The sequence below is a fragment of the Asterias rubens genome, chromosome 3, assembly GCF_902459465.1.
Source record: "Asterias rubens chromosome 3, eAstRub1.3, whole genome shotgun sequence".
In the NCBI taxonomy this organism is placed as follows: Eukaryota; Metazoa; Echinodermata; class Asteroidea; order Forcipulatida; family Asteriidae; genus Asterias; species Asterias rubens.
The window spans coordinates 22357335-22382854 of record NC_047064.1 but is presented as its reverse complement, the minus strand read 5'-3'; the positions used below and the strand labels follow the sequence as shown (position 1 = coordinate 22382854).

Genomic DNA, 25520 nt, shown 5'->3' with positions numbered 1-25520 from the left:
TTTGACAATTACAATTAGTGTCCACTGTCTTTAAGATACACCAAGTGAGAAGACTGGTCTTTGACAATTACAATTAGTGTCCACTGTCTTTAAGATACACCAAGTGAGAAGACTGGTCTTTGACAATTACAATTAGTGTCCACTGTCTTTAAGATACACCAAGTGAGAAGACTGGTCTTTGACAATTACAATTAGTGTCCACTGTCCTTAAGATACTTTTAAACTACTCTGCACTCATCACTGTCCACAGTATCTTATCTTGGAAATCAATGAGACTCATTTTAAAAAGATAACACTATAATTATTCTCAATTTAATTTTAGTATTATTATACACACTAATGAAATATCAATTTTCCCGTTTAGTTAAAATTATCGTTTAGCCTGAGAGAACGACTCTGCTAGGACTGAAACTTCTGGTCATTAACCTTTTCTGGGGAAGATATTCTTTCTTGGATGGAGACAATTCACAGCAATTATCGTAATTATCAGGTACTTAAACAAAATGAGCAATTTATTTCTTTAAGTTGTTTTGTGAGTTTCATAGACAAATGTCCGTCTGAAGAAGTGTACTCGGCAACAAATCATTCTATGGACAATTAAAATAAATAATAGTTACATTTGACAACTCTCGTTAAAGGAAATAAGCCCAAATCGAACTCGCACATAATTGATGTGGGTGGTTGTGGGGGGGGGGGGTGGTTAGGATGGAAGACCTAATCCTCCTACAAGGTTGCAGACTGAAGTGGGATTCAAACCGAGGTCCACAGATATGAAAGGCAGGTATAGAAACCACTCAGCCAACCTTGACCATCATACAACTTCATTTTTATTAGATTTGGTCAATCAGTAACTAATTTCAATATATTATTCTTTGATTTTATTTTAACAATTTTGGACTAACTTCAATGAAGAAAACAATCGGAGATAAGAAGGGGGAAGGGAAAAGTACAAACGAAGTTCAATAAAATAACATAATAGTTTACATAAAAACAAACAAAAATCCAAATGGATTTGCGTCTAAATATCAAATTCTCCGAATATTTTCAACAAACACATTTTGATTTATCCATTTAATATGATTTTAATTATTCAATTTGCCACTCAATAGTGTGCCTGGTCTCGATTCATTCAAGGTCATTATTGGGGTATCCGGTCGGTGAAGCTAAAAGCTAAATCACAGACTTTCACTCCAACGTGGTCTTTTTCGAGGTGAATAATTAATTCAATGGCTTTATATTCAACCGTTCACTTCGATATCACGTGATCTAAACTCCACGTATAAAGAGCGCGCTTGGCTGGCATTTCATCAGTTTCTTCAGCTATTTAGTCCCCGTATGAAATAAGTTCGCGTTTGTTTCACATCAGATCTAGTGGATTTGCAAAACCAAAACCTCGGAGCACAGCCAAGATTCAACTGAGGGAGACGGGCGATTACTTTGGGGTGTGTTTTTTTGGCGGGAAAGGCGAGGCGACTGAAACGTGTACAGTGTGTTGCGGTAACTATGGGCTACTACAGAATGAGTTTGCCTTCACTATGGGTCGTCATGTTGTTTGTTTTGACCACAATTCTCATAATAAACACATCAACAACAAATGGTAAGCAATATTATTTATTCAATTTTTTTTTTCAAAAGGTCTCCGATAGGCCGAGTCAATTTTATTCAAGAGGAGTATACGAACCAAGAATTGGTTGCAGTGCAAAACAGTAAGCTGGCACTGTAAGAACTTTATGTAATTCAAGATATAAATAAACTGACAAACGTATAGAAGTTTGAAATCCATCAGCCATCTGGGTCACGAGCAAACAAAGGTTAAAGTTCGATTACACATTTTGCATGACATCGATTCAAAATAAAAAGTGAATAAATGCTCACTGGGCGATAAACTCCAAACGGTAAATTAGTTTTTGTTGTCAAAAAACAAATATGACATTTCAGACAGAAATAATTCAAGCAAATGTTTCTACTATCATCGTCATCTTTAATTAGACCGTGTAAGTTTTATGTAAATATGTTCACGATTTGTTTTCTTTGCAATTCATCAAAGATCCACCATGTTGTACTTTTTACAAATTTTTTTAGCGTAAGACCAAAGGAAATATTTTGTTTTCAGTGGGGTGGATTTATGACGGTTTTAGATAACTGTCTTGAAGCTAAAGTTCCCCGCGTTTGTTCCCTTAATATGTCTTTAACTTATATTTCATCAGTCTTATACACAGTTTAAAATGTTGTAAGATAGTTGTGTGCTCTAATTAATAGAAAGTGGGACAATGCAGCAATAGGGGGGGGGTGATCTGATGGTTACTCGGTTTTAATTTATTTGTCGGTTTGGTTGCACTTGAATAGTTTAAAATGCACTGGACACTATTGGTAAATACTCATAATGTATAATGTAAGTAACGTATTTTTGTTTGAAATTTTTGAGTAATTTCTCACTCAAATATTTGAAAGCATCTGAAAGCACACAGAATTTGTGAGACATGGGTGTATAGAAGAACACTTTACACAGTTTCACATTTGAGAGGTTTTTGGAACAAGCAATATTAGAACAACCCCTTCTTCTGATGAACTCAAATTGTTTATCGCTAAAAAAGAATTCATTAGGTTTTGGTATTGATCATTTGAAATTGAAAATGCAGTGAGGTGTTATTTTTGTTAAAGAACGAGACCACCGGACTTGTATTGTCTTGCCCTGTGATCATTTGAAATTGAAAATGCAGTGAGGTGTTATTTTTGTTAAAGAACGAGACCACCGGACTTGTATTGTCTTGTCCTGTGAATCGCTAAAATCACTAGCCTCTGTTGAAGTAGAATGTGGATAATGAATTTTATTTTAATCTCGCCATTGCAACTATAAAATGTTTGAAAAACGCTGTGGTCTAATCTCTTTTCATCAAGAGAAGGTACAACGTTGACAGATGTGCTGCTGATGTATATGCATACTTAACTTTGGTGAATTAAATATGGTACATAATTGGTAATGTTTCAACCTGGTGAAATGGTCACAGCATTCGTGGTGAAAATCATGTTGCTATTGTCAAGCGTATACTATCTCTGAATCAAGCTATAGTATCACAAATACCGCTACCATGCATGCATACTTTCTTTGAAAGGTAAAACAATGGTATGGTTGACCTGTTGCAACAGATTTATAATTTATTCTTGTTTTGCTCAGTTTACAAAGATGTGCTTTACACTATAATGACCTGTGGGGGATTTCACAAAGAGTTAGGACTAGTCTTATCTCGAGTTACTAGTCCTAACTTGGGACTAGCTGTACATGTTTGATATCTTTTAGGACTAGTCCTAAGTAAGGACTAGTCCTAACTCTTTGTGAAATCGACCCCTGGTCATTTGGCCAATAACATTACTCTAATCTTGATCAACTTCCTGGCAAGAAAGCGGCACTGGCTAGCCGTGGCGCTCCAAAGGCTTTTTCATACACAACATCAACCTCTACTACCCTCGCAGGTACGAATTTATACCAGGGTACTTGTGGTGAAAATTGATGCTATGGCGTACGTTCTTTCTTTTTAATCAATCCATGAGCAATGTGGACGAGTTGTCACTGTTGCCAAAAGTTTGCTGATTTTTTGCTCTATTTGGTACAAAAAGCATACTACCCACCAGCCAGTAAAAACCGGTTGGTGTAGAAAGGTTTTTCCTTTTTTAACTCTCTTTTAGCTTCATGTAGTGTTCTCAAGTAAAATACATTGAACACTGTGGCAAAGTACAATCCTGGTCTGAAAGACAACTTTCACACGAGTCTCAGACGGAGAAATGCTGTGACTTTGAAAGAGCAAACAATACCCTTTGTGATGAAAATGTCACTGATAAAGTTTGCAGATGTGTGGGGGAATCGGGAGTGTTGAATGTTTTTCATGCCAGTCCGACACCCCTTTCAAACAAGTGCCCCCGTCTTAATAGAAATCATAGGTGGATTTTGAATACCTGGCAAACAATGCCGATGCTGCAATTGAAAATTTGTTGCCATTCCTAAAAAAAACAAAAAAAACAAAAACACGATACTTCGACCTGGTTTGATCTTACGAAACAAAACTCTTCAACAGTTTATCACAGCCCACTACACTTTCTGAAATTGATATGAAATCCTTAACGCCCAATGCAATCAATGCGTAGAGTTATAAGCATCTTTTCAATCAAGGCCTTTTCCGAATTAAATCGGATGATTTCTTCTTTCAATCGGCATGTTTTGACTTCCCTCTATCTTTCGAAGTCAGCAATCCTGTTGCTTTCTAAGACCGCTAATTCATTATAAACTATATACGCAGTCTCAGTCCGGAAACTGTGGTTCCGTTCTTTTATTGCGGCATATAATAGACAAGTTACCCATCCGTCTGTCTGATCTTGTCGCAAAGATTTTGTTGAGAAAATAGTTGAGAGAATAAGAAATCACTGTTAGACATGTCACCAGTCCATCTGTTTTATTATAACGCCGCTATTTGGTTAAGGTTATTGAGTTTTAATCGAAAAGCAAGTAGACAAGTTACCATTCGCACTATCATGGCATGTCGCCAACTATTTATTTAACTGGCAGATGTGGAATTAAAGTCTAGAAATAAGTGGACTAATAAGTAGACTAGTTAATAGTCTATTTAGTCTGGTATAATTTTCGCTTCATTTTGTCTTTCTTAATCACTGCATCGGGAGTGTACACTAGTCCCATTGTCTAAACAGATTGTTGTAAATGGCAAAAGCAACATGACTCAAGACTTCTTTTTGACGCCTGTTAACGGTCTCCATATTCTTCATATAAAATCACTTATATATTATAATAAACTAAGACATTGCACGTATTTATAGCAGTCTTTGTTATAGCAGCTGATACGATATTAAAGTATCATAAGTCAGGCTATAAGAACAAATTTTCTACATTATATTAATTCTGGGTTTACCCATACATCGGTGTATGAGTAAAAAAAGAAAAAAGAAAAACAGGGGAAAAAAATCTTTATCGATCCCCGATGCAAATTTAAAATATATTATTTTCTAAACATGTTGATCAAGTTGTTTTAGCACTTGGTGAAAACTCATTTAATTCTGGCGTCAATTCCTATACAAGTCCCATCTGGTATAGAGTTGTTGAAAGTCATTGGCTGAAAAGATTAAAATGTTGGTTGCCAATGAAACAGATCAAATCTCTCTAACCTGACGTACACATGTTGATAGTAAAAACCTCGTTTGGAAAAATGGCAGTTCATTGATACGGTCGGATAAATCACTGCACTGTCTTAATTATTGTTAAGCGTTTGTTTTAACTGTAATCAAAATTCGTAGCTCATATAAATGACAGTGACAAATTATAGCAATCATTAAAACTTTAATTTATAGCTATAGACAGGCCTAACTTGCGCAAAATGTTTTTTGATAAGATATTTTTGATTTTGTGCAACTACCACATTCTAAATCACCGGTGTGATTTATCTTAGTTCTAGGTGTATGTCCATGTTTATTATTTCTTAGTGTATCTTCTTGAAAAGACGAACAAAAATTAAAATGTTTTTTTTATAGAACGCGTTTTGTGCTGCTCATAATGATTTACTTAGAAAGCAGGATCCAAACAAATGATATTAATATTTTAAGCAGATTCTGGAAATACAAAGGATGAATTGTTTTGACAGTTTTGCTATTTTTGTTGGTATTTTCTTCTTAGCCACCAGCTGCGCCACACTGAACTGTGTAGACGTTAGTACGGCAGCTTGCAGATTCTGCCGCAGAAGAGGTAGGTTTGCGGCGTAAAATATCAGTCTTTATACATTTATTTCAGATGTGTAGGCGATAATAGTACATTAAGTCTACGACCTTGATGATAGGGAATTCTCGCAGTACCATTTAGTCATCAAGCTTCTTGAAGGGCGTGTAAATCTCGCCCTTCAGTATCAAACCACGTGAAGTTACGTGTGATTTGAAGCAATGTATCCGAGAAGCTGGAAGTCGATATCCTGACATGATTCAATGTAAGAAACAGAGATATGCGTACTTCATTAAAGTCAGACGACCTAGGGTAGGGTTCATTACAAATCATATCCTTTAAAGGATCTGTATGTTTGGTAATGACTCTGAAAATATGCAAATAAAAGCTTAGGTGGTAAGAAGTACTGAAGCTTTGGATAGTATAATGCCTTCTGAGAAACATTTCACTTCGAAGTACTGCGCCGCGGTTTTGCCAAAAATATCCCTTTTTATCCCCGAACATTTGAAACTAAGAAGCGTTAGGGCGTACCGGTAACGCCTCTAATAAGAAGCGTTAGGGCCTACCGGTAACGCCTCTAATAAGAAGCGTTAGGGCCTACCGGTAACGCCTCTAATAAGAAGCGTTAGGGCGCACCGGTAACGCCTCTAATAAGAAGCGTTAGGGCCTACCGGTAACGCCTCTAATAAGAAGCGTTAGGGCGTACCGGTAACGCCTCTAATAAGAAGCGTTAGGGCCTACCGGTAACGCCTCTAATAAGAAGCGTTAGGGCGTACCGGTAACGCCTCTAATAAGAAGCGTTAGGGCCTACCGGTAACGCCTCTAATAAGAAGCGTTAGCGCCTACCGGTAACGCCTCTTAAGAAGCCTTAGGGCGTACGGGAACGCCTCTAATAAGAAGCGTTAGGGCGTACCGGTAACGCCTCTAATAAGAAGCGTTAGGGCGTACCGGTAACACCTCTAAGAGTGTCTTTTCCTTTCAGGCTTCCTGCGTGGACTTATTCACTCCAGATTTTCGTCGATATCTAAAACAAACATGACCGCCTTTTGAAATGAGATTTTCCTGGTTAAGTTTTCCTAGTGGTTTAGTAGTTTTTTAATGTCTTATTTTTAAAGACATGAAACACGGAGGGCGGAATACCACCAGAGTAATATTATTTGGTTAGTGTGGACCCAACGAAGCATCCTAAATCATTTTCCACAAAAAGAACAATTTTATTTGTTGATTTATTTATTTTTTAATTTATTTCCAATATTTCCACCACGTCTAAGCTATATGAAAACTTACATTATAACTTAATTTCACATGATCAGTGTTTGAATCCAAGCGAACAACTCTCTTATCTTATTTTATTAGGGTTATTCCTTGACGCAGTATTGCGTAAACTAAGCAATAACCTTGTGGTCAGTAGGATTTGAAACTTTGCATGGTGGAAGTAAGATATAGAAAAGTTTGCGGTAACACCATGTAATAACAATCTCTAAATGAGTTGGGGTGGTTCTGACTTCTTTGGGTCATCTATACCCTCAGTCACCTAGGCCCCACACCCTCACTATCCCCTGTGCTTGTTCCTACTGACACGGTTCAGTGAGCACACACCCCCACACACCACCCAAGGCTCCACAACAGGTTTCACCACGCATCTTCGAGTTCCCTTCCCGCCTCTATTTCCCGCCTTCATGCATCACCGCTGATCCGCCGCCCAGTACTTAAGCAGCATGCAGCATCAGAGTCCAGCATTCTCCAGAAGACGATCAGAGCATACTGAGCGAAACGTCGAGTTAATCCAACGGTTCTTTTCAGAACCACCCCAACTCATTTAGAGATTGTTTTTACATGGTGTTACCGCAAACTTTTCTATAACCTTGTGGTCGTTATGCAGAAAGTGTTGATCAATGTCTTAACTTCAGTCGCTCATACATCAAAGTTCCGGCGTACGAGCTAAATCACTCGTTCGCAAGTTTGATTATGTTCTTGCAAAATTTAGATGTTGAAAAATTGATGGCACATCATTTTAACACGGTCTGAATACCGTTTGATATTTGAAATTGACAGTACATTATTTCCTCGGGCATGAAGTTTATCTTGCATGTTCTGAGAAAATACTGCTCTAGGGTCTTCTGTTTCATCTAAGATATGTCTCGCTAACATGCCCAATAAATGGGGGAATCTGCTTGATTTGGGGGTGGGTGGTTATATAGCTCCCGCTGGAAGCTAAAATTTGCGACAAACACAAATTGATTAAGCCCGGATCTCGTATTAAACAACATTGACATCAAAGTGACGTAGGGTTATCTTTAAGCTCGGCCCGTTCATTCATTCAAACTTTACACCATTTTAATCAAAATCAAGCCTTAAATTATAAGGGGGTGGAAATAGCTCAAGGCTTTTCATTAACGTTACTTTTTGGAGAAGTCTCTGTTATTTTGAGTATCCTGGTGAGGTTGTGTATATAACTTTGTTATCAAATGATGTTGGGTTGTAGAATCTTGACAGGTCGTTCATGGTTCAGATAAACAGCGACCTCGAACGCAGTTGTCTAGTAAACGCGTTCCTAGTAAACGCATTCCTCTAGTAAACGCGTTCCTAGTAAACGCGTTCATCCAGTAAATGCGTTCCTAGTAAACGCATTCCTCTAGTAATCGCGTTTACATAGTTCCTAGTAAACGCATTCCTCTAGTAAACGCGTTCCTAGGAAACGCATTCCTCTAGTAAATGCGTTCCTAGTAAACGTATTCCTCTAGTACACGCATTCATAGTAAACGCATTCCTCTTAGTAAACGCGTTCCTAGTAAACGCATTCCTCTAGTTAACGCGTTCCAAGTAAACGCATTCCTCTAGTAAACGCGTTCCGAGTAAACGCATTCCTCTAGTAAATGCGTTCCTCGTAAACGTATTCCTCTAGTACACGCGTTCCTAGTAAACGCGTTCCTCTTAGTAAACGCGTTCCTAACAGCGATATTTATCGGTGCCGATTTCAGTTTTTTCTTAAATCCCTTTGTCTTTTTTTAAATCCTTTTTTTCTCCCGGGGATGTTGGTTTGGTATACTCAATCATACTCGGGATCTATAAACAAACTGACAATAGGATACCAATTGGGTAAAGGTCCCCAGCTGGAAAGTACAGAACAACATAATATAAATGCCAAAAGGTTAGGTTCAAACACAAGAGGGACAAAAACTACATTTGTAAAGAAGAGGACTTGTATGCCAAATTTAGAGATAAGTTGTCTGGAGATGTTAAAGAAAAAAATAATTCAGGCAGTATTTGCGTGTAGGTCTATCATACAAATCGACTCTGCTTAATACGAATGGCTTCCGTGTGCACTTTAAGCCAAGAGGTGGGCCTAAACATTGATCCTGTCTCATTATAAAGAACTCATATTCGCCCTATATTTTGTTAGTAAACATAAACTTAATGACATTTGGTACTGTCTGCTCTTTCTCAATCAGCCGCGCATTTGAACGTCCCAAGTTTTCCAGTGGGATTTAATGCGGGCAGATGCTCCGACTAGGCCGGGATTTCCCCCCAAATTGTACCAAACGGGAGCGGAAGCAGTGACCCCTCTTACAGGGGGAGATGGGACTTATTAGGAGGGGGAAATCGAAACCTCTTCTTACCAGCTGCCACTTTGGTCTCTAAAAACAGAATATGTTTTATCCCTACAGGCAGATAAGATGTACGAATTGCGCACCGAGTTCTGTGGAGTTGGTTTTCTTCTGACAAGTTTATATTACATTCCTTTTTGCACATGCTGTTGTGGATACAGGTTCAAGTACACACACTTACTTTCCTTCCTGTTGGGGGAGGGGGCGGGGCGGGGGAGCAAATCATCGACGTGTGTGAGAGTTACAAAACGAATTCTTACGCTTGTCTCGTCTTGCAGAGCTTGAAGTGTGATCATGCTACTGGGGTTCAATTTGTTTGCAAACTGACCCTCAGGAACAAAACATTGGCGCGTAAAAAAAAAAACATTGTCGGCACGCGCGTGGGTGTGTTGGTGTTAAGGAATTAGTCTGGTGTAATGTAATTACATCACGTCAAATTAATTAAGGACGTCCGGGTATTTTTCCTGTTCGTCAAACCACTCCACAGAAATTGCATTTTCTCACCACCCTATTGTGCATCGCGAACTTTCTTTAAGGACAACCTTAAGGTAGACTACTCACAAGGCGGAAGCCAATGTGTTAAGTAATCGTTTACAGAACACTTCCGTTAATCGGTGACAATTCATGCTTTTTTGGATACAATAGTCTTGGGCTTACACAAGAGACCTTGCAGGGAAACGACACAGAGGATATCCTCCAAAATCAAAACTTGACATTGACGGGGCGGGAGAAGCAGTTCGTTTTGAAATTACCACTACATCAATATTTTCGTAAAATTAGTTGATAAAACGTTCCTTGACAAAGTTGTGGCGACAAACAAAATGGCCATGGTGGTTAACAAAGGACGTGCGCGTGCAAGTCCTTAACAAATTGCAAAGCAAATTTGCAGTGGTTTTTTTTCCGAAACGTGACAAACTAAGTTGATACAAAGTAAATAGATGGTATAATATATTTCACTCTTCTATAAACCACTGATGATTTATACCTATTAAGTCGTGGGTCAAGAAAGATTATCCCACAAAATATAATGTTTCTTAATCCTTCCCAGTCATGCGAATTAAAGTCAAGAGACATCTTCGCCTATCTTAACGTATAATACACAAACACCAGTTCAACAGCGATCTAATATATCTTCATCAGAGCAGACATACCGATAGGTCAAAACTATTGCCTTAAAGCTAAACACAAATAAACACCTGATAATTACATTATTTGAATGAGGGGTAAATTATAATCCGAAATGTACCTATAAATCAAGTTAACAATTCTCCTGTTCGCAACCTCCAACAGCAACCTCCAAGATACACTTCTAACAATCTCGCTTATAATACAGAGAGGCCTGGAGGTTGCAGGGGGCGTCGTTCTTCTTCTTAGGTAACACGGATAATTGCTCCGAGTAGGGCAGTTCGTTCGTTGATGTCCTTAAATTATGGAACAAGCTGCCGTGTGATATCAGGGAAGCTGCCTCTACTGCAACCTTTCTTCATTTTTCTTTTTATTTAATTCAGTCATTTATTGTTAGACGCTTTGCTCTTCAAAGCACTCTATAAATGTCTTTTATTATTATGACTAAACACACAAATCAGATGATTATTTTTAAAAGGGGGAAGCCTTTTGACACCACAGAATTTCTTTCTCTGGAAGTCATGAATTGTCTTTCACAACGCGGCCCTGCGATGCGCATTAATGAATGAATCGTTCCAGGTCGTATCCACTGTCAACTCTGATTATCTCTAACGATGCTGTGGAATAATAGTTTGATGTCTTGTGATTTAAAGTGGATAAAAGCTTGTCATGATTAGAGTAAAGGCTAGTTCTTAATGGAGATTGATTCCTAAAAAAATGACTCAGCTGCAAATCATTCTCTTTATTTTTCCACTCGGAGTTGAAGTTATTTTGGCCCATAGTCGAGCGCTATACTTTCTTGTACTCCCAAAGCGTAATTCGACAACACCCAACCAATCAAAGAGAACATGTTTCTGTAATGTTGCTGTAAATTTAAATATAAACGACGTCAATTGCGCCACAAATTGAACTTATAGTTTACTCGAAAGATTAATAACAACTGAATGTTTTTAAGAGTTTTTTCCTTTACTTGGGAGAGGAAGTTGAATTCTCAAAGACAAACTACTTATGTTTCCATGGGTTTTATTGCATGAGACACACAGCGAGAACAACAATCCCTGAAGCATCATAGTTCGATTGGATAGAAATGAAAACGCATTCATTAGAAACCATAAAAGATATAATTTAAAAAGAAGTCTTAGAAGTTTTGAAAAGTTTCTTGGACTACAAAGGTAACGATTAATGATGTTTTTGATTAGCAACGTGCGCGCCCATTTCACTACCGGTGCTGCATCATTCAAAGGAGTTGGATGAGATAATGTGAGGAGACGGCCCTAACTTTAATATGGTGAGGCGATGTGATACAAGGTTAAGCGTCCGTCAAATTCAACCTGCTTCCGCAATTATTATTCATTCATTTAATTTATTTGTATTAATTGGTCACATTGATGTAAAAGAAAATGAAATTCTTCTACCTGCAATGCGAAATATATTTTGTGTCAGCTTCTTGTTGCGATTCTGTGAAGCGCCTTTGGTATCTTGTAGAGCGGTTTTTGAGCTATGTATTAAGATGTAATATTCATTATTATTACTTCACACTCTCCTATAGATGATTTGCAATATATATCATTGGCCGCCATCTTTGATGAATATTGTGCACGCGTATAGAGCTACCATTGGCTAGCTGAGAGTCGTGCCCAGCTCGTATATGCGTGCACTTATCCCTTGTTTTACATCAAAGATGGCGGCCAATGACGCGTATTGCATTTCATCTTTTGGAGGAAAATTATTTGAAATGCTCATTTTATGGAAACGACCAACCGGTTGTAAAGATATCGGTGAAAAATACCGAGGTTATTTGCGAGTTCACTCGAAACCATCTTCCAGTGTATCATGATACGTTATGTTTGTAAAACCTTCCATAGATTGAAAACCCCGGAACCCATCCATTTACAAATACAAGGTAATGTTGTTATACCTGTATAATAAATTGCTTACCGAGATGCATGCACACACGACCCTGCCTGTGTAGCATCTTATAAGGGCCCCTGAAGTGCCTGGTGGGGAGGGGGGCATCGTCTTCAAGATGGCCAAACTGGCAACACGGAATTATCACTCTAAGGTTTAAAATACTTTAACCTGAGATCTCTATAAAAACGTATACTGTGACCAGTGTTTGCTTTCATATCAATAAAAGAACAGGTTGTAGTTATGCGTTTACGGGGGAATAAACGCAAAGTCAAAAAAATGTCTTATTTGTTTCTGATTTGAGCTGGTAATGGATATCATCAGCTATTACACTTGAACTGTATACTCATATCCATGCGCTTAATATCGCTAGTATACCTCGATGGAACAAATTAATCAAAACAAAACATTCGTAGGGGACTTAATCGGCGAGCATTGGTTATATTTTGCTACAGTTTATAAGTTGATGTTTTGAGTTGCTAACTCTTATTTTGTTTATTTGTTATTTGTTAAACAAAGCAGTTATTCAGTATCCATTAAATTTCATGGTCGCGTTTTTTAGATATCGCTAACAATCCGGAGCGAAGTCCTCGCTGGATTCCCTGAATGATTACACAATAAGAAACATTTTAATGACTTACAACGCCTCTCAGATTTGAATATATGGGGCATAAAAACCGATAAATTGTTACATAATCACGTTAGGTCCAATTGAAATGTTTCTCAAAATGCTTTAGACTATCGAAAGCTGCTATCGAAAAAAATGATTTGTTTTACTAAAAGATACAAATTCGTTTTAAGCTCAAAACTGAATTTGAGTCTGTGAGCGAAGTGGTCAGACTCTACCCCAATTCCAGAATGTTATTATTTGTGTGTCAGTCAGTTAAACAATCCAACTCGGTAATTAGTGACGGAGATTTGAAATCAATATTTGTTTGTAAACAGTCCATAGGGAAAAGACAGGACAAAACAAGTCGAGTATTTTGATACACAAATCTTGATTTTTCAATCATTTGTTCTGAATGTTCTCTTCTCTTTCAGGTGGTAAAAGATCCGCAAACTATGCATGGCGAGACGACAGGGAACTTGACGAATCTAACGATGTAAGATTCACTTTTTGTTTTAAATATCAAACCAAAATTAATGAAAGTTGTCAGTGAAATCCACATCAAATTTATCAAATTCCTCAGTATTTTTGTATGTTTATTTTATGGGTAATATCCCCCTTTTCAATGTGATATCCCTGTTTTGTTTCTTTATTAATGACATAACGCAACTCTTAAGAATAGATGTCACATAAGAATAACAAATAATGAAGTGTAAAAAATAAATACAATTTCTGCCAAAGAAATTACATTGGTGTTAAATCAACACCTCTGGTGTTAATTTGTAATTCTTTTTCGGTAACTCTGTTACGACAACGATGATGTCAGTTTTAAACACCCCAGTTATTGCAGTGTTGTTTTTAAGTCAGACTTTAATGTGTGGTTGGAGTTTTATTATTCTCATGCACGATATTGTTGTATAATATTGATACATTCTGGGAAATTGGGAAATTGGGAAATTGGACATTTCCAAATGTTTTAAATTTGATGTTTTTTAAATTGTGTAATTTTTTAATATATTAAAATAACAATCTAGTAAACTACATTTTTAACAAGGCACTGAAATGTTTGGGTTTTTTTAAGAAAAAAGGCTAAAGGAAACTCGGCCAGAATTGCCCAAATAGGGAAAAAATGTAGCTTGACCATTATGGCACTGCCAATGATTATTGGGGACACTGACGAAAATTCCCCTCTTCCATCTTCTGACGAAAAAAATGCGAACGCGTTTGTTCTGTTCCAGCTAAACATGACTTGTTTTTGTTTTTTAAACACATGTCATGTTCTATCAGGGTCTGAGGGATAAATGACGTCAGATTTTAATCTAAAATGTCTCTTGTATGTTGAGGCGGATCATTGTTCATTGTGTTTGTTTATGCGCATCTTTACAGAGAGGATCGATGACGTCAGAGTGTTTCCTTGACACTGAGGTAGCCAGGTTGCCGCATGATCTTCAAGAGCAAGTATATGAGGTGGGTAGCTCCCCCCCCCCCTTTTTGGACAAAAATAGAAATAAAGTAAAATAAGTAAAGTAAAAAATGCACGAAGGAAGGGGGAATGACCCTGCTTTTCTCTTCATTAAAGAGAGAAAAAGGGTAATTATTAAGATTTGTGTTTTGGGAGACTTACACCGAATCGTATCCATGCAAACATAATCCACAGGGTCCCCCTCCCCCTCCCCTCACTAGAGAGACATGGTGATGAAGTGGGTATAGTGGCTCCAGGGGTGGATTGCACATAGTGTTAGGACCAGTTACTCGTCCTAACTTAGGACTATCCATGATGCAATTTGTATATCTCCTAGAACTAGTCCTAAGTTAGGACCAGTTACTCGTCCTAACTTAGGACTATCCATGCAATTTGTATATCTCCTAGAACTAGTCCTAAGTTAGGACCAGTTACTCGTCCTAACTTAATAGGACTATCCATGCAATTTGTATATCTCCTAGAACTAGTCCTAAGTTAGGACCAGTTCTTCGTCCTAACTTAGGACTATCCATGCAATTGGTATATCTCCTAGAACTAGTCCTAAGTTAGGACCAGTTACTCGTCCTAACTTAGGACTATCCATGCAATTTGTACATCTCCTCGAACTAGTCCTAAGTTAGGACTAATCCTAACTCTTTGTAAAATCGACCCCAGCTCATGAAGAAATTTGCAATAATAAGGGACGCACAAAGTCCATAACTTCATCGATTGACCCAAAAAAGGCTTACCATAAAACACTCGTCTGCAATATTTGGCTGAGAATTGAAAATGAATCTGAAAAATGTACAATGACCGACGCACCAAAGCCCATCACCCAATCGAGTACAAAACCAAGATTAAACATAAAATGCTTAGGCTATCAAGCAACACTATGCTAAGATCTGAAAGAGAAGAACAGTCAGTACTTTTCAACACGAGTGTCAAATTTATTTAACTCTGAAACAAAATTATACTAAAATAAAGTGAAGATGTGTCTGTGACTCAACTAATCGTCTCCAGTTCCACGATTAGCAGCGTGTTCCGGCTGTGATCGTTCCGGTCTGCTCCGCCTTCTTCCTTATGGCATTAGTGTAATAATCAATTACGATTCCGAAGGAATTGCCCAATTACTTTGCTATTGTCTCATTTCCCGGAGCCATAACAACCACGGATCAATTAGCTTTCCTAATTGAGGTGTCGTAACTTTAAACCATCCCCATCATACATCAATGTCCGTTAGGTTTGCATCGCAGCAAAGAAATTAATAACCCCTGTCTGCAGCTAAACTTGTCTCACTGATGTTTTTTTCCCTCTTTTTTTTCTTGGCAGGTATTAGAGGTTGTGCTTGGCATGAATCGATAGAGGGCGCTGTGGTGTTCTTTAGTTTATGGATACGACACTCTGGAATTCGACGACGACGACGTGACTGAGATTAAACTACTACAGTGCTACAATTCGGACAAAGTGGTGATAAAATAATGTTCAGTGACACAGTTCTTGTTTAACGAGCACCCCTGTTGACTCTGAACTGTATTGACTTTTAAACAATGTTAAAAGCCTAAAGCTGGTTATATAAGGCACAATTTATAGAAAGCACCAACTTCTTAGTGTTGTACTTTAGCTTGATTCAAAGAGTGTAAAGAGATATATGACCAATGTTCCCATTTATATAAAGACAGCTATATCCCAACACCAACACCACTTTAGGCCAAGGTTGCTAGCCCTAACTTGATTCGAACGCAACACTCGTTGCACTTCGGCGACTATTTCTGCCGTACACTAATTTGATGCACAGAGGGTAATCAAATCGTCAGAAATAATTGGGCCTGCGTAAACGACGTTGTTCACGTTTACTTGTGAGTACACACAACATGGTGCCTCTGCCGTCATTACCAATGTTGTACCTTATCTTACTTCACCGAGAGTTGCGTAACTTCGTAGTCGGTTTATACGTCATCTTCAGTGCTGTACACTATCTTGTTTCAAGTACAGTAAACATGGCGGGAGTAGCACGCATTGGCTGGCCAATGGTACACCTTGTTTCTTCGACACCCAATTAAATAATTGTACCTAATATTAGATTTGTAAATATAGAATCTATTAAAGAAACAAATTAGAGTGTACTTAATAACACAAATCGATAACTTAAGAGGTAATTTTACACAATTATTTGCGAAATGGTCGCTCTGATGGACCAGTAGACCAGTAGGCGTCTTCAAATCATTCATGTTTAGTCTTAGGCCTAGTGTTAAGTCGTTTCAGTTTCTTTTTCTTAAACGCCCCCCCCCCCCCCCGTAATGGATTTGGCTTGACTCAGTTGAAGTCAATAGGGCAAACAGCCATATTCAAGCTCACAGTGTTGTGGCTATGGTATTGACTGTCGTACTACAACATTCCAGTCATGCAACATGTTCAGCCCTTTGCCTCAGCCGTATGTTCACACCCGACCTAAGCTCTGGTGTTGTAGCAGAGAGTGGGTTCCAATCCTGGTCAGGACATGTTTGCATTTGAGCTAAGCATCATGGGTAGTAACAGTGGTGCACTTACAGGAGTCTAGTGGTATCGAAGTTTGCATAAATAATTCATATTATTATTTGCTATTTTATGCTAATAGGGAATGCAATGTTTGGCGTTAAATTATAACTAAAATGTGTTTCAGTGTACAAGCTCGTGGCTATGTTTACAATACCGTTAAAACTGTATCTGACCTATTTTATAATGGCCGTTTAATAACTGTATCTTGCATAAAGGGTGAAATTTGATGTTAGTTTTTAGGCAAGTATCGAGTGACGTGCAAGTGCATGATATAGACACTGACGACAAACAAATAATAGCACGCCCTGAACAAACGATTTAGGTAGAAAGGTTAGATCACGTCATCCCACTGCTGTATATCAAGCCGTTTTAGTCCAAATCGTGACGTCACCATCACTCCACCCATCCATTCATACCTAACGCACCAGCCCTTCTCTGACCACGCCCCTTTGGATTGCATGCCGAATGAACCCTGTTAGCCGCAAATTGACCTCTATTATTAACGTTTACAGTGTGCGTTTATAACATACTCTTATTGAGTGTTTCCAGTTTTTGTGAGCCTGTTCGGCTAAGGTTTACTCGCGGACTTCGCATTCCTCTCCACACAGTCCTAAGACCGTTCTTATTCAAGGGCGCCCTCTAGTTTCCTTATGATTCCTTGTTTGCTCATCCCCGCCATCATTATGGTGTTTATCCAGTTTGATCTGGTATAGAACATTTTTTTTTTTTTTTTAACAGTCGTAGTTCAGCTCCCCCCCCCCCAAGTCCGATTGGTCTCAAGTAAAAAAGCAGTTGTAGTGATGAGTGAATAGGAATACGAAAGATGAGATTAGACTGGCCCAAATCAAACAGACAATGGTGGAACCTTCCTTGTGGGTGGACAGTGTATGTCACATTCATATTGCAAACCACATGATTAATAGAGTTACTGGTACATGATTAGTGTGTGTTGCTGGTGTAAGCACTGCGCCAATCAGCAGGCCAGTCAGCCAGTCTGCACCAATCAGCAGGCCAGTCTAGTCCCATCTTTACATCACCTGACCGCACTTGCATAACGTACTTAACTAAAGGTCATCGACCCATCCCAGAGGTATTGGTTGGGAGACCGATTGGGGGAAAGTGAATGTTCATTCTAGTTTGGGGTAGACTTCTCTGAAGATGTGGCCATCTTAATTTCAATCTATTTATAAAACTTGATTGGTGTAACCAAACCGAGGTTTCGGGGGAAATAGTCTCAGAAAACAATTTTTAAAATAATCCATTATTATTTAGTTGTTATATTTAGTACTAGTCATCTTATTATGACGAAAAAGAAAGAAATGTTGTAAACTTTGACATGCGACGCGACTTTAATTAATTGACAAATCCTTAATTGTAATATCCTATGAAGCATGTAGAAATATTAAGTAATTGTTGAATATTAATTAGTCCTGTAATAATTTGAAAACTAACATTATTATGCAGTTGTTTTGTTTTCTTCAAAATTATATTCAACTTTCCTGTTAGCTTTGTCATTATGTCATTATTTATTTCTAATTCGATGAGTTTATTCAAGGTTTATTTATTATTGTGTGTTTTTATTGTTAAAGATTTTCTTCTGGTGTAATTTTATGAGTTGTTAACTTCTAATTGGTTGACCCTCGACATTTCACCTTGCCTTTAAATGAATAATATAAACTGAACTTTACGTGTTGTAAGAAACTGATTAAAGCACATTAAACTACGTGTACCAAAGTCGGCGTTCTCTGTAGCAATATTTGACTATGTTGTCGTTGTTGTGTCTCGGGAACCTGGGGTTGGGGACATTGTGTTTGGGTTAGGGGGTTGAGGGGAGATCAACCTCGCTTGCTGTATATAGTGCCGTGCCATTTTATTCTTTCCCATAATGTGGTGTTCGATCATATCATTGAGGTAGAACTAAACCTCACTGATCGTTGTGACGAAAGGTTTCGTATGTACGGCGTGCTACCCATGGAAGCGAGGCGATGACATATTGAAATAGGTAGCAACGATGGGTTGCTACTGCAACGTCAGGGTGCTAGACAAACGCGAATCCTATCGGGTTATCGCTTAGTTTCCACATCACTTTAACCTTAATTAGGTGGGGTTTTTTTTAAGGTTTATCAAATCAAAACCCTTTTGACGTAAGTAAGAAATTAAATTCTATTTGCAGATCTGTTGATTATGCGCTCATCCCGTTTGTGATCATTTTGGGCCTCAAGCTAAGAATATTAACTATTTATGACCCCATCAAACTTCTTGAAGATCCTTGATGTGACGTCAAGACTTGAACAAGCATTATGGGAGTGCTTGTCCCGAGAATGTCAACTTAAGTCATTACGAGGCTGAATGCCTCAAAACCTACTATGACAAACCTGATGACGTCAATAGTACGTCATTGCCCTCCTGTGTACTTGTGTATGTTAGGGTGATATAGACTATTAAGTGTCAATGATGACATAACAAAATGTTCATTTTGCATTCATAAACGTTGTTCGAGTTTGTGTTTTCCGTACTGCTCAACGACGGCATGGTACCGCTTGTTAAATGATTATGTTCGGTGTCCCCATTAAATCTCCCCGGACATTCTGTCCCTCATAAAGGGAATTTACCATGGGTTGCGGAGGATGGCTCAAAAGAGGGCGCTATCAGAAGTAGTTTGTACTCAGTTTGCCATGGGGGGGGGGACGTGGGGGACAGAATCTCATCCCACGCCGGGCCTACTGGGTTAGTCTTAAAATCCCAATTCATGGAACTGTTTAAGCACCGTCAGTATCTAAAGAACAACGTCGTGGGTTCGAATCCCACCGAGTAATATGCCTGTGATTTGTTTTCACGGAGATCGGATAATTAGTACTGGGTGTAATTACTTACACATGTCAATATATAATATGGGTAAAACCACAAATAAATAATCTTGATCGCCCATGCAATTTTCCATCTGTTAAAGATTATGATTACCAGAATAACGTTACCAATAACTACCATGTCACAAAAAGAAATTGTGACTGGTAACCTGCTCAATTCCACTTAACAGAAAATTGTTAAGCAATATTTCCTTCTAACAGCCATGATGAATTGGTCCCTTTGAACGGATTATGCCGTACTAGATTCTCGAAGAGAGTGGGGTATTGGGGTTCTTTGTGTTCTACAGTGGCCTTGGAGGGCGCCCTAATTAATAGTTCTCAAAATAACAAATTGTGTCGCGAATATCAATGTATCACAGAGTCATGTCATGCGTTTTACACTGAAGTTGAAAGGGTTAGTCTTTCCATCTGTATTTTGAGTCCTAACGTGTATAAAAGCTCACTTTGTCTACTTGTTACTAATATTGGTTTTAATTATTTTGTGAACAACGGCTATATTTATTCTGTAATCAAATCATGTTGCGTTTAACAATTCTACCTCCATGGTTTAACCATGTATCTAACATGTTTATGATCTTGTTCCACTCTCGAATCTGAAGAGCGCCACCATGGGATTCTCTTCGTACAACGACTGAGGGGAGACCTGCTGTGGATTTCACAAAGGTAGTCTTAACTTAGGACTAGTCCTAGGCAATGCTAAGAGATAGGACCAGTCCTAAGTTAGGATGAGTTACTGGTCCTAACTTAGGACTGGTCCTATCTCTTAGCATTGCCTACTAGTCCTAAGTTAGGACTACCTTTGTGAAACCCATCCCTGGGCCCAATTTGTATATCCAGCATTGTGAGCAAAACAGAGCAGTGGCTGACGGTGTCCAAAAGAATGGCTTCCAGTAGTCAATGTAGCAAACATCCACAGTCGTAGCCAAAGGCGTAGCCAGTCGAAGCTAAGAGTGGCTCGTGGTCTTACTTCTTTAGTGTTTTGTTTTAATTCTTTTCATGGCCTAATTCTAGCACAAAAGGAGCTTATAGCAAACACAATAATGCTTACCATAATAAGGTACCAGCCAAACACCCATGTACCGTCTTTTACTGACTTCCTGCTAAGCAGAAACTGTTAACAACCATTTTCTGCTCAAGCAGCGTTATAAAATCGAACTCATTTGATGTCGGAGGCGGTCTTTGTTCTTTGAGTTCTTCTTAGATGATGATATAAAAGTCTTAGAGTAGAGTATATAAATAAAATCCATTAAGATCTTGAGTCTACTTTTTACAAAGCGGAAAACACTTATCGTTTTAAATGCATAATTCAACCCCCACTCCGAAGTTTAATGTAGCAGGGTTAAACAAAAAAGGCAAGCCTTAATCTGAGCTTACGGTATAACGGAACCCAGCGTTAAGTAGGGAATAGGCGGTTCACCTGGTTTATTATATTTGTCTGTGATTGACCTGGCTTTTGCTGACCGCGAAGGGTGGGAATGCACCTCGGGGCATCAGCTTCTTGAGTTCCCCTCGTCGATGCTGGCCGAGTTTGCCTCACACTGACCGATATCGTTGTCAAGATAGTAAAGAACTGACACACCCCCCAAAAAATACAAGACGGACAAAAAGTACGGGATTCGCTGTCTTCGAAAACAAAATTGATTAGTTTCAATCTCATGCTAGCACTTATCTGGAGAGGGTATGCGTCCAAGTGTATGGCACAACATACCTGACAAGACAAACATTTTACAATGGGTTTATCTATAATAGAAACTAATGAATTTTGTTTGCTATTCCACGGGTTTGCTGTATGTGTTTTAATGCAAGAAAACGGGTTGAAATATTACTCTTCCATTACCCCAAGTATTTTTAATAACTAGTTGATTGCTGAAAACACTTTGGAAAATGTGGATAGTTACAAATACTTGGGTGTTATTATCTCCAGGGACTTAAGTTGGAAAACACATGTTAATAAAGTCAGTTCCAAAGCCACTAGACTCAACGGATTTATTGGTAGAGTAGTTAAAACTAGAAACCCTTACATTCTGACTTTACTTTATCGCTCAATTAGCAGACCCATACTTGAATACGCAGCTCCAGTCTGGTGCCCTGTTCTTTCAACTCAGCAAAAAAACGCTAGAGAAGGTACAGAGGCGATTCACCCGTTTTTGTTTGGGTCTGCCGAGAAGGGTTTTAATTGATTCTGTAAATGAAATTGAATATTCTGATAGGTGTGTCAAGCTGGGTCTGCCTCTTTTAATCAACAGGGTTCATTCCCTTTCAATTACGTTTGTTATTAAATGTTATATAACAAATTTGACATTGACACGGACACTCTAATTCCCATTAATTGTAGACATATCGAATCTGTTAAATTTGTCCATCATCGGGCTCGTTCCAATGCTGCCCATCATTCTCTTTTTCACAGATTCCCTAGATTATGGGACAAACTACCGGCCTGCGTTAAAGATACAATTATCCATAGTTTATCCTCCTTCACAAATTCCCTCAGGAGTCATTTATTAGTCCCTGGCGAGGAGGTCCCCTTGACCAAAACAGTTTAACTTTCTAGTTGCCTTGCCCATTCAAATACCTTGCTGCTGTTTTTTATTTCTCAAATTTATAGTGCCTTTTGCATAATTAACTAGAATCTCTCTTTTAACGATTTTGTATGTTTAATGCCCATTAATGCTCTTATAGTTTTAACTGCTTGTATAGATCTATATTTTTATACTGTATGCCATGTTTTAATAATGTCCATCTGTAATGTCCCTTTTTGTCTCTTCGTAAAATGTGGCATCAGGAGATTAACTCGATAGTAATTTAGTTTCCTTTTTTTTTAATCCTTCAGGGGTGCTGCTTTTTTTGTTATTGTATTGTATGTTCTTGTTTTTGTTTTCTTACTGTTCTTACTGTCTGTGCTTGAATTTTTTCCTGTGAAATTAATAAATGAAATGAAATGAAATGAAATGAGTAAGGTGTTTTCTTGTGCATTTTTGTTTGTTGTTATTAGTGGAAAACCACACAATGTAAAATGTCTACTTAAAGGTGAACACAGGCGTCTTCACATACGCCTCTTTAATAACAGACAATACAAAAGTCATTAATTAAAATATGGAACTTGTAACTGCAAACCCGATTCATTGTTCTGTAGTAAAAAAAAACGTGATAATATTTTAAGTAAAATGAATCGATATAGAGGAAGCGTTTCATATTTCAATGTAATTTAACTATATCTAAAAACCGATATGTGATAATATTTCTGGTAGTGATACAGGAAACTATGGTCCTTGATCAATGCAGTTCAGATGATTGATCATTTTTAACAGCTTCACATTCGAATCAAACCTGCCTTTGAATGCTGCCTTTGGCTTGTCCCCTTACACTCGATGCACCTGATAAAGTAGCCGTTGCTACGAACGCTAGACTAGCACTTTTATTATTGACAATCTTCATTAATTGGAAATTAGCACACTCAAAGTGCCCTCCCCCGAGCTCTTCCCTTGTATCTGAAAGTCATTCTCCTTAGAGAGCTCTTTGTGAAAAAATGAGGTTATCGTTTTACGGAAACAGTCCAGATCTATACCAAATCTGAAACGAGATAAATTTTTTTCCGTCTTCTGCGCTCGTCAGACGCTGTTCCTCAGAATATTCGCTCCAATAATCTAGCTCAAGTTTCATTTTGGTCATATGATTACATCTCCACCCGGCACACTGAATCTCCGTAAGGGTATACACCTGGTCTCTATAGAAACATATAAATAATAGAATATTTGGGACCTTGTCTTTTGAATGATGGTAGCGGGGTATCAAACTTAATTATATGAGGACACAAAAACACGGACCCACTACTTCTTATTATTGGGGGAAATGTCAGCAAAACTCTGGAGAAATCATGTGCACAGCAGGCCCTGGCAATATTGCACTGGCCCTAGTACAAAGGCTAGCTTGGACACTAGCACTAACCCACACGTGCAAACTTCTAGAAAATTTGCTATTTTTGACATTTCAAATTCACTGCCATCAAAAACGCAGGACGCAGTGTCAAACGATGGGAAGTCAAAACCGTAGCAATGTGACGACCCATCAAATATAGTTATTATGACCTTTTGGATACTGTTTCAGTTTTATTCGCCATACCAAAACAAAATTTAATAAAAATTTCAAATCTCAAATTGTGGGAATTTGTTTGCGTCTCCTTTTTTAATTATTCGTAGCCATCATAAAAGCCCAAAATGTCAGTGAATGAAGCAACGGACAATGTCACAGAATATTTAGTTACAAAAAAGGCGAGATCTAAGACAGGGTCATAAAGTATGAATTATTAGATTGAAACTAGAGGTTGCTTTCGAGACGCAATAACGGCCATCACGCTCGATCGAGAAAACTTCAAGACGGCATATTCTGGAATCAGCAGTACGATGTCATCAAACCGCATACACGGAAGGACATTATATGTCCACAAGTGTTGACAGTGTCAATACATAAATAGTTAATTCTTTATTTGTCTGCCAAAGATGTCAAAATCTTAACCAGACCTCGAACACGAGGCGTAGAGGCTGAATAATTCAAATCAAGCGGATTGATTTTATTTTGTGGGGGGGGGGGGCGCCGCGTTGGGAGGTTGGGTGGGGCTTAGTTTAAGAAACATGGGAGTAATATCTTGGGTTTGCAACTCTTCACTGATTGGTAATAAGAATGAGGACTCTTTAGTTAAGGGGGTTATACCTCTTCCAATATCAATACAAACGTATGTTTTGCTTTCTAAGTTCATCTTCGTGATGTGCACAATTTGTTTTTGGGAGGCAGTTGCCCATCCCCGGGTCGCACGCCTATATGTAAATAAGGGTGGTGTAGTTTTAATCTCTGAAGTGGTCTAGCTACTTTATGTTGATGAATTGAATTGAAGGACTGTTCATTTTACATGGTACAGCTTCGCAAGTATACCCGTGCAGTTGTAAACAGTATTCCAAACAGTAAGATAGTCATACTGCAAACCTTTAGTTTAAAAACAATATATAATTATTGAATCATCTTTGAGATACATTGTTGAGATTTTCCCACTCAAAGATTACTCTTGTTAATATGGTTCCGTGTTTTTATCTTATTTATGTCTTTTTACAATTGTTGTGACCTTCACAGACTGCAACAATCCGAGAGAAATCTCAGAAATGTTCCGCTAGACGAAGCTTTCTTCAAGATGGTCGGGTTCCATCCAAGGCCCAATTTCAGAAAGCTGTTAAGCAGAAAATACTGCTTGGCGAACTTCTTTGCTTAGCAAAAATTGGATGGGTTTACCAAACGCAACAATTCAAACCTAATGTAATTTTGGCTGGTAACATGTTTATGTTCGGCAATACTTTTCTGTGCTTAGCAAATTTTCATGCTTACACAGGCTTTATGAAATTGGCTTCTTCTCAAACCATAATGTTCCATGTTTTTAATAGCTCTACCGTGCATTCAAGAGAACAAAACAGTCAACGAATCATTTAAAGTCGGTGTTCGTGAAATCTTCATTGGATGATTAAGATGGACTCAATGTTACCACTAGTGTATCTTTCCTCTTGTCTGTTCCAGCAGTATCGTTGATGTTGTTTATTCATGACCCAAAGCACTATGACCGTGCTCACGACGTAAAGGGTGGTAACGTTTTTAAAGGCAGTGGACACTATTGGTAATTACTCAAAATAATTATAAGCATAACACCTTACTTGGT

The 25520-nt window shown here is 38.2% G+C and overlaps 1 protein-coding gene across 1 annotated transcript; it reads left to right on the top strand.

Annotated features, from left to right (window-relative positions):
- Positions 1 to 1305: 1305 nt before the first annotated feature.
- On the top strand, positions 1306 to 18692 carry LOC117288380. Its single transcript, XM_033769223.1, has 5 exons — positions 1306 to 1597; positions 5675 to 5743; positions 13396 to 13457; positions 14348 to 14428; positions 15753 to 18692. Exons 1-5 carry the CDS (start codon positions 1504 to 1506, stop codon positions 15783 to 15785), a joined length of 339 nt encoding a protein of 112 aa, XP_033625114.1. The 5' UTR covers positions 1306 to 1503; the 3' UTR covers positions 15786 to 18692.
- Positions 18693 to 25520: the final 6828 nt, after the last annotated feature.